The 11,151-nt window shown below is 35.8% G+C and overlaps 1 protein-coding gene across 1 annotated transcript; it reads left to right on the top strand.

The window, feature by feature from the left end:
* The first annotated feature begins 453 nt into the window (after window positions 1–453).
* Window positions 454–1,188, top strand: LOC122293670. The gene has a single exon (XM_043102186.1). It carries the CDS (start codon window positions 454–456, stop codon window positions 1,186–1,188), a length of 735 nt encoding a protein of 244 aa, XP_042958120.1.
* The last annotated feature ends 9,963 nt before the right edge of the window (window positions 1,189–11,151 follow it).

Below are 11,151 nucleotides of genomic sequence, written 5' to 3'. Positions count from 1 at the left end.
CCAGTGCTAAGGAAGTGGGATGAAAATATCCTACATAATCTATTCTCACAGTATAGTGTGGATATCATTAAAACCATCCCCATTAGCTTAGGTGGTAGAGAGGACCGTTTGGGATGGGGTGGAACCACAAATGGCATCTTCTCAGTGAGAAGTGCCTACCATCTGCATAGGGAATTACAAGCCAATCTCGAGAGTGGCACATCAAATAACTCAAACCAAGAGGGATTCTGGAAAGATATGTGGAAGATGAAGCTGCCAAGTGGAGTGAGGATGTTCCTTTGGAGGGCCTGCAGTGAGGCTTTGCCCACCTATAGTAACCTGTACAGAAGAAAGATTAGAGAGGACAGGGTGTGCCCAATATGCCATGTGCAGGAGGAAACCTCGAGCCATGCTCTATGGGACTGTGAAGCTGCTTGAGATGTATGGGGATAATCCAATAGACACATCCAAAAAATGACCATCAGTGAGCCATGTTTCAAGGGAGTATGGTCCCAGATAAGAAAGAGATTATCCCAAGCTGATATGGAAGAAGCAGGAATGATAGCAAGACTCCTCTGGACTAGAAGGAATGACTTTGTGGATGGGAAGGAACTCAGACACCCAAACTCAATTATTCAGAAAGCAGCAGCTGACTTGATGTGTTTCAGGGAAACTCAGAATAAAACGTCAGTTGAAACTAACAGGGGAAGCAGACCACATGTGAAATGGAAGAGACCCCCAGAAGGAAAGTATAAACTCAATTGGGATGCTGCCATGGATGTATCGAGAGGTCTAGTAGGCATGGGAGCCATAATCAGAGACTATAATAGAGAGGTGCTAGCAACTCTAAGAGCAAGAAGGAAATTGACACTCTCTCCGTTTAATGCAGAAGCTCATGCCTTGATGTTGGCAGTGCTATTCAGTAAAGAAGCAGGTTTTCTCGATCTAATGCTAGAAGCTGACTCTTTACATGTTGTTGAGAAGCTGGAAAAACCAGTAGAGGACTGGAGCATAGGAGGCCTTATAGTGAAAGACACAAGAAATGTCCTAAAGTCCTTTGTATCGTGGTCTGTATGCCACACTAAGAGGGATGCTAATATGGTAGCACACAAGCTAGCCAAGGATGCCCTTTTAAGTGATTATGATCAATATGATCTAGAGGAGATTCCAATTTGTATTAAGCAACTTGTTGCTACTGAAGCTTTGTAACTTTGTTTCAAGTAATGAAAGTGTCATCTCCATTTAAAAAAAAAAAATGACTTGAGAAATAACATCAGGGAATGATCCCCCACCATATACTAGTATTAGTAACATTCCAAGCAAATTTTGCAAGCCTAAGTGAGGCTTCATTTCTCAGTCTCCTCACATTCTGAACTTTGCAGCTTCTAAACCACTTCAACAACTCTTGAGTATCTTTGATTATATTACCCAATAGGGACATAGAATCTTCTGTATGTTGAAGCTCTTGCATCATTATCATAGAATTACTCTATAAAATAAGAGCAGGGCTACGCTTCAGTCTTGGTTTTTAACACTCTAGCCACATTGGCCAGTACACTGTTGGCTTTAAGTGAAAAGAAAAAAGAAACTTGTAAGGGAAACTTGTTGACCTCTTCTATCTCTCATAAGAGTAAAAAAAAAAAAAAAAAACCCATAAGGATCAACACAAGATTTCCTGATCTGCTCGATCTTGAAGTTGTGTTCTCTAGTGTTGCATTGCATCCTCATCACCTATAAGTGAAGATTTCAATCCACAAAAACAAATTTCTTCAATGACACCATGAAGCTCTAATGTTTGCATTTTGATTTTTTTTTTTTTTGTTGATTTGACTTTGGGAAATTTTCAGGTTCTCTACTTTACATTTCAACATTTTAGTGGAGTTTCTACTAAGACTGTTAAAATGTACATGTCTTTGCCTTTCTAGGTCATCCCTCATCTTTTAGTTGAAGAACTCTATGTTTCCTTTGTTTTTGTTTGTTTATTTTTTTATTTTTTAAAATATGGACATTCACATGTTATCATTTTGGCAAGCAAACACAAAAAATTTCATTTCCATTCACATGTAATTGTTTTTAATATTTCAAACACAAGCAAAATTTGTGAGTGATTACCTTATTTTGTGCACCAGCACCACCATATTGTAGTGCGAGTATGTCACTCATAAACTATCATTAAGTTCTCTACCAAGTGAGCAACATGGACTGCTTAGTTTGCACAAATGTTGTCCAATATGTGTATGGACTAGCTACCCTTGGATGTTAGCTACATGCTCTGATATTTATAGAGTGCCCTGCTCCTTAGTTCCCCTTTTGAGACATGTATTGGGTGCCATAGTTTCTATTTGCATCACAGCTTCCGCCACAATCAGAAAAATTTGCGTCCTAGTTACCAACATCCCCATTTTTATCAATAAAAATTCTATTCTTCATCCTTTTTTTCATTAAAGAGATCCTCTAAAGAGTTATGACCATTATATTTACTGCATGACTTAATCCTAATTTTCATAGGCCAAAAAGCAAAATGGGCAAAGGAGAATATAAAAAACCTCTAAACCACCAATCGAACACATCTGTGAGTGAATGGTCAAGTTCTATGAAGGTGACAAAAATAGATTTTTTTTTTTGGATTTGTCAACGTTGTTATTGTTAGTGTTAAAGTAATGCTATTTTTTATTTTTTATTTTTATTTTTCAGGCTCATTATGGATCTATGTCGGCTCTATTTGTAGCTCCATTTTCCAAGCCTCTACCCCCATATATTCCTTCAGCACCCATTACCCATCCAAATCCATATGAGCCAATAATTCCTTACATATCTTCATTCCAGAATGCTTCCCTAAATCCATATGCTCCGAACCCCTTTTACACAACTCCTATAACCACTTATCCCCACATATAGGGAAGTCAGGTAAATTAATGATGTTTTGAGTTAGAAGTGCATATGGAATATTATTATTCACATTACCTTTTTATATATTGCATAGCCTCCATATATCTAACCATTAGTAAAGAAAATTACCTAGATTCATCTAGCATAAGAACTTCAAGCAAGGTTGAGCACTTTGCAAAAAGTGGAAGCTATAGACTTCAAAACCAATAAATAAGAGTGCTACTGAGGATGTTGCTGCAACAAAAGAAGGTATCTGTATAGACCTAAGAGAGCATCGTATTGAGCAACAAACATATGCTACTTTTGGAAATAGTGGGTCATGGTTTGCTCTCTTTTATTAAGTAAATATTGATTGTTTCATCTTTGTCGATGAAAATAATGATGTCATTATTGTGTAATGAACCAAAAGAACCAAAAGACAAGCTTGATGTTGGGGTTGAGATGGGTATTGATGAGGAGAAAAATATAGAAAAATCCAAAGTAGAGGTGGTCAATGCCCCAAAGTCTAGAATGATTTTTAAGTATGAGCATGTTATTGCATACTACAAGCGCTATGCAAAGCAAACATGGGAATAATGACACAAAGAAAAAAATGGGAGTTGGATGGGACAATGAAATACATTACTATTGGTTGTGCATATGGTGGAAAGAACAAAAGTAGTTTAACTTCTGTGTTAAAACCATGTCCAACAACAAACATAGAATGCAAAGCCAAGATCAATGCCTAGTTGGTTAATGGTTAGTGGTGTCTGACAACCATAAAGCTTGCACACAATCATGGACTGTTGAGCCCATAGAAATCTAGATACTTGAGATCTCATCTGAATATAGACTTAATTGCCAAGTGGAAGTTGGAACTTAATGACAAAGTGGGAATAAGGATGAATAACAATTTTAGCTCTTTAGTTGTTGAAGTTGGTGGCTTTGAGAACCTCAAGTTTATCGAGAAAGACTTTAGAAACTTCATTAACAAGGCGAGACACAAAGTACTAGGGCACTCTTTGATTATTTTGATAGGATGCATGATATGGATGATGGATTTTATGCTTCTATGAAGTTGGACAATGAGGAGAGATTGTAGAATGTATTTTGGGTTGATGCATGAAGTAAGACATCATACCTATACTTTGGATATGTTGTAATGTTTGACACAATTTATTTGACTAATAGGTATGGAATGACATTTGCACCATTTGTTAGGACAAATCATCGTGGTTAAGCTATTCTTCTTGGTGCTGGATTAATATCCAATGAAGATACACAATCATTCGTGTGGTTATTTCAAACATGGTCAAGTGTATGAATGGTCGAGCTCCAACTACAATCATAACTGACCAAGACCATGCCATGAAGAGTGCGATTACAATTGTTTATGGCACATAATGAAAAAAGTCCCACAAAAGCTTGGCTCACATGCAATGTATAACTACGGCTTGAAATCTAGCATTCAAGGTTGTCTATACGACTTCCAAACTTGTGAGGAATTTGAAAAGAGTTGGAAGAGGCTAATTCATGCATACAAACTTAAGGACAATGCATGGTTGAGTGGTTTATATAGTGAGCACTCGTTTTAGGTATCGGTTTTCTTGAAGGATGTGTTCTGGGTTGGGATGAGTACTACATAGAGAAGTGAAAGCATGAATGCCTTCTTTGATGGCTTTGTGCATTTGGGTACCACACTGAAAGAGCTCGTAGACCAATTTGACAATGCCCTTAGGAAAAAAGTGGAGAGTGAACAAGCCGCTGACTTCACTTCATGCAATGCCACAATACCATGTCTTTCATTTACTATAAAAAATATAGTTTTCAAGTGTGTACACGAATGCTAAATTCAAGGAGGTGCAATCTGAAGTGATGGGAATGATATACTGTAATTGTAACTACTCACTTGTGAAAATAGAGAATGTGATCTCCATGTATGAGGTCTTAAACACTTTACAGATTGAGAACTTTGTTAAATACGTCAACTTCATTGTTTACCTTAAGAATGAGGAGATCGAAGTGAGATGTACATGTGCATTGTTTGAGACTTGGGAAACTATGTAGACTTGCATTTGCTATGTATAGACTTCCTAAGAGGCATGCATCCTTACCAACTAAGTAGATTTTGGATCGCTAGAGAAAGGACTTCAACTGCAAATACATTCTCATTAAGAGTAGTTATAATGACTTGCGTGACAATCTCAATGCACATAGGCATGAATACCTCATGAGCTTGTTTTGTGAAGTAGTGAGGAGCATTACTAGAATATGGTGGAGCATTTACCTGGGTAAAAGAGGCTCTATGTGACTTGAGGCCTTCAGTTGATAGACTAAGTACAGACACTCTTGCATCCAAGGGTAAGATTGTACTTAGTCCGAATGTTGTAAGAGGCTAAGGGAGGTCTCGAACAGCATAAAGAGTTTCAACAATAAAAAAAAAAGACGGCAGTGGGGACAATAACAAAGTCAAAAGTAAAAGAAACCTTGAGGTTTTCAAAATTGTTAATATCATGTCTTGAAAACTTGTAGCCTTCGTTAGCCTTTGTTTGTGTTAGCATCCATATTGTTTCTTCTCTTTTCCTAGTCTGATTGGTAAAAATTATATAGAAGTTATAATTGTGTAAACTTCCATATCAAGTGACTCACAACATAGTGCCGCCCCTACTGATGATCGTCACCTACTGATAATGCAGCCCTTACTGACAGTGCAACGCCTACTAATAGTGCAACCCCCACTAATAGAATCATCAAGGTATGATCGTTTGCTAATACTCACATACTTCATTTCTTGTGGAAGCTTTTATAGCATACGACAGTCCATAATGGAAGCACCATTCACAAGTGCAACATGAATGAGTTTATATCGTCTGGAGCATTAATAGGGCAGTTAATGGTGTCATCTTGAGAATGCAACAAGTTTAGATCGTGTCTTGCCCTTGAATAAGTAGAACAAGTTGATTTATGTAATGTAATGAAGTAGTTGATTTTGTATAATGTATGAACAAGTCTACAAAGTGATTTCCTATAATGTATGGATATTTTGTAATGTAATGAATCAGTTTTGAATGGATGGAGTTTTTTTTTTTTTTAACTTGAGATTAGAAGCCTTTTACTTTGTTAGAATTTAACAATCTAAATTTGATTGATTGGCAGATTACACATATAAAATCTTCTTTTATGCACAAAATGTTTCACCAATTGATTCTTGAAACATGGGTTGAATATCTTCCACCCAGGTAACAAATCCACTTTAATACTTGCAAACTTCTAACATGTATCTTTTATAGACCTTTTGCTACTCCTAATTGATTCTAGTTCAAGAATCACTTAGAGATCACTTTCAATTTTCAGGTATACTATAAAACTAAAAATTTGGTACTAAGTGTAGGATTTTATACCTTTGGTTCTTTTGGCATGGAAGCTATCCATGTGTAGGCTTTATTCACATGTCTATAATAACTCATCAGGAAGTGGATTAGATTTTAACTCTTAAAAAATAAGATCTTGTGTCATTTAATGGTGATAAAAATTGCCCATTCAATGCAAAAACTGAATCTGAAATTACCCATTCAATGCAAAAATTGAAACTACCCATAGAATATTTTATATAAGAGAGTAATGTTTACACCCAACAATTCTCAAGTACAAAATATCCTAACTTCACAACAAAGTTGTGGACATTATCTTTACATTTACAATATTATGGAGGAAGGCCTTTTTGAGAGAGCCCGAAGTGTTGCCAAAATAGTTGAAAATACATATCAAAATCAATTCCCAATACATGAACACCTCTTCTCCACCCTAAGCCCATCTTCCCTTTTTGAACTCAACACTCTCTTTTGAAGACTTCATCCTCCATTTTCTGAAGCTAAACCTCATTTCTCGAGAGTTCGTCCTCTTCTTTCTAAATTTCATTCGATCTTTCTAGAAGTTCATATTGTAACATTTCTTTATAATCATCTGTCCATATAAAGAAATTGTAGTCGAATTGCCCCTAAAAATAAAAATCTATTAGTACAAGTTAATGTTGAACAACGTAAATCAAACAAAGGACGTATTAAACCGAGAAACGAAGTGGGGTAGAAAGGAGGAGAAAGATTTATAGATGTGGGCTCCTACACTAGATCAAATAATAATACTAATAATAATGTATTCTTGGGATTTTGTTTCCTCTTGCGATAGGAGTTCACTTTTATGTGGTACTATGGTACTTTTGTTCTTAGGAATTAATCTTAGGACTACCATTTCACTAAGTTGAAGTTGTAGAAGTGACCAATGGAAGGGGGGGGGGGTCAATAAATGGCATCCTATGCTACTGTGGAAACCACCTTGTTGAGATAGTGGCATTATTGAGGCCTAATTACTTTAATTTCTAAGAGAAATCCATATTCTGTTCTATAATATATAGAAAAAATCTACAAACATCCAATAGAAGCATTTAAATATGTGAGATCCCATTGCAGTTAATAGTGTAAGAAAGAAATCCCCGACAACATCAATCGGTCTTGGGTGGAATATGATTCCTACCAGTTGCAATTTTGTACACATAAAACCCAATCTTGAGAGCATTACACACAAAAAAAAAAAAAAGAAGAAGAAGAAGAAGAAGAAAAGAAAAACACACAGATGACTTGTGAGCATTGCCTTTGTGAGCATTGCACCATCATCTTTGGAAAATAAAAACATTATCACCATGTGTGAAAAATGAAAAATGCTTTTCACAACAATTTTTAGCCTCAATTTAAATTGTGTAGTACAATATCTATTCAAAGTTTTTGGCAAAAATATCAAACCCCTACAATCATTAAAGACAATTAGGATGAAAATGTAGCCAATTTAATAACATTATCAAAGGAGATTAGGATGAAAATGCAACCAATGTAAGAGGAGGGAGAAAAGTCAAGGTTGGCATCACATCATTGCCTAAAAAAGGAACAAGCCATTAGGGAGATAAAGAACACTTCAGTAGACAAATAAATTCCAAACCCAGATCTACAGAAAAGATTTGAGAAAAAGACTCAAATACGTAACTACGTACAATGAAAAAGTGAAGAAGTCGCCATTGTAACCTCAAAAAATTCCAAGCCCAGATCTAAGCAACTATGTACAGTGAAGAAGTCATCGTTGTCGTTGTTGTCGTCAAGTGATGGGTTGCAGTAGTTTAAATCTTGTCATCATTGAGTTAAATGACTAGTAATGCCATCGGTTCAAAGAAATTGTCATTGAGTGAGGTTGAAGAAGGGTGATTTTTTATAAGGTACTTTTCTATCAATTCGTAGGTTAAAGAAGGGTGATTTTATAGAAGGCTCTTTTTGGTCATTTTTATTGCCAAGGTGGAGGGATGTGGCTAGAGTGTTAAATAAAAGCCTGAAAAATAGAATTTTTAATAAAAATAATATCCTTTATTCCTAAATGAACACTTAGTTGTAGAGCCTAAGCATTGCTAGCAGTTCAATCTCTATTGGATCATTAACCTCATTCTCCTTCCTGCTTGTTGCCATAATCACTGACATTTGATCATCTTGAAGAATAATCTCTACACCTGAACTATGTTGATTAGCAAACATAGCACCATCCACATTTAGTTTCATAACCCGGTGTGGTGGAAGCTCCCATAACAACAACTGTTGTTCATCTTTAGTGGCCCCACCTTTGAGCTCTTTATTGTTCTTCTGCACAACAAGGGCATGACCAATCACTTGATCAAGTAACAAGTTCTTAGTCCCATAAGCCATTTGATTTCTTCTATACTAGCAATTGCATGCAATTAGAAAGAAAAGCTCCACCTCCTTTTTGTTACATTTTCCACTTACCCAGGCTGGCAATCTCCACAAACTCTTGGTGAGAGTCAGTTAATTGAAATGCAGGACAATTTTTTCTCTAGTTGTCTTGCAATGTAGGACAATAATAGAGAGCATGTGCAATATCCTCCATCACACCATTACATAGCTGGCAGTTATCATTATCATTCGACAACACCTTTCTCTTCTTCAGATTGTGTCTTGTTGGTAGCCCATATTTACAAGCTCTCTAAGAAAACACTTTCACCTTATTTCAGACCTGCCTATTCCAAATCTCTTTCCATAAGTGCTTTTTCCACCCACCATTTGAATTCTCCCTTGTCAACCTTTCTGTCTTCTTATCTTTGAATAATCTATAAGCACTTCTGACACTAGAAATTTCATCCTTCTCTAGTGGCCATATTTGTGTATCTTCATGTTCTCTTGGGCATTAGGATAATTTTCAAACCCTCAATTGTAGCTGATGGAGGTAGGAAGTTTCTCACTTCATCGAATCCCACAATTTAGTATGATCATCTATAAGGCTATCAATTATTGCAATACTGTCCCTAGTTTTTTCCTCCCTCAACTTTGTTGTAAGCTTCTAATCCCAAGAATCCAGTAATCATTTCATATCTTAATAGATTTCCCATTTCCCAATTTCCACCTACACCCAAGGGTCTAGCACTTTTTGCACCTCCCAAATACCTCTCAAAACATAGGAATGATTGTGACCCAATCTTGAGTCCAAGAAACTCCCATAAGGAAAATATTTTGCTTTAAATATTCAATGAGAAGAGTGGACTCTTTTCGTTATTCTCCATCCCTGTTTAGTAGGTAGAGTTTTATAAAACGTTCTAAGATCACCCTATCCCCCCAACATGTTTAGGCTCACACATCTTCCTCCAACTAACTCAATGGATTTTGTGTTCCTTTTGTTTCCGTCTCCACCAAAGTTTTGGCATCATTTGTTCTAGTTCATTACATAGTTTTTCAAACAATTTAAAACAACTTATGGAATAAGTGGGGATCGAAAGAGCAGCTGCCTTTATTAACACCTTTCTTCCTCCTTGGGACAAAAGCATCTCCTTCTAGTTTTGAAACTTCTACCATACTTTGTGCTTGATATCTGAGAAGAGTAATCTTACATACAGTAGTAAAATGCATAAGCGCCACACAATTATTTTTAAAAGAGTAGGTCCACTATTAAAAAATAATTTTTTTATGTGTGTCTCATATTTGCTCACTCTTTTCAAAGATATTACAGGGCGCTTGCGTATTCCACAACTGTAAATATAATTTATTATTTGAGAAAGCCTTGGATTTTGCTAAACCAACTACTAGGGGTAATCCTAAAAAGACAAGAGCTCTTCCAGTCAAAGTTTTGGTTACCATTCTAGTGACCATTTCAGTCGAAGCACTACAACAAAATATTTTATTACTAGTACCGTTTTCAAATAGTCTATATATAAATAAATAAATTATATATATATATATATATATATATAAACTATGTTCTAAAATAACAACAATATAAATCTTAAAAATGTATATACATGATAAACGCATTTAAATTTTTAAATTTGAATTATGAAATTGGTATAGGCTGAGGGTGACTGTAGACTTTGAGATTAGGAATAAATGAAAAACCAAAAAGTCCTTGAGTTTGAGATTCATTTTATGGAAAAGTATTTGTCTTTTACCTTAATTACAAAATTGCCATTGCCCTTTTTCAGAACAATCTTGGAACAAAATTAACCCCAAAAACCAGTCAGTATTGACCTTAATGCACTAAAATGGCCAGTATTTGGCCTAGTACGAAACACCTACCTCCCTTGTGTTTGTTACTATTTTGGCACAGTATTCAAAATAATGCCTCTAGTTGCACATTGCCAACATTGCTACCAAACACTATTGAGCACTTAGGTTCTCCAGTGATCCATACTAAGAGGGATAAAATTCTTACACATCATAAAAAGCTCCACCCAGTTAGCCTTAATACCCCGATGCATGACTTCCTCCAAGTAGTCCCACTTTATTGGATCATAGGTCTTACTTGTGCCTAGCTTTAGAGTCAGATATCTTGTCTTAAATGCTTTTTTTTTGTAAAAAAAAAAGAATCATTTCATAGGCTACTAATATGTTATTGTAATATGCCTATATGGAACAAAAGCACTTTGCATGCTAGACTTTACAAACTGAAGAACAAGCTCAAGCTTATTAGCCAACACCTTAGAATCACTTTGTATATCACATTACACTGACTTACAGTTGTAAAATCTATAATTCTATCAAGCTTCTTCTTTTTTGGAATCAAGGTAATAAAAGTATGATTGAGTGAATAAGAGAATTTACCACAATTCAAAGCTTGTAGCACAACAGCAGTTATAGACTCACCAACAATGTGTAACCACTTTCGAAAAAATGTGGGTGTCATGCCATCAAGTCCTGGAAATTTTTGTGAGATTCATCTAATTCAAAGTTAAGCTCGCCTCTTCTTTAGTGAACATCTTAGTGAGCT

This window comes from Carya illinoinensis, chromosome 14 (assembly GCF_018687715.1).
Source record: "Carya illinoinensis cultivar Pawnee chromosome 14, C.illinoinensisPawnee_v1, whole genome shotgun sequence".
Lineage (NCBI taxonomy): Eukaryota > Viridiplantae > Streptophyta > Magnoliopsida > Fagales > Juglandaceae > Carya > Carya illinoinensis.
This window is presented reverse-complemented; position numbering and strand designations above follow the sequence as displayed.

Bases quoted from the DNA above. Each gene is read 5' to 3' on its own strand.
- LOC122293670 (XM_043102186.1), top strand. From the start codon at position 454: ATGACCATCAGTGAGCCATGTTTCAAGGGAGTATGGTCCCAGATAAGA.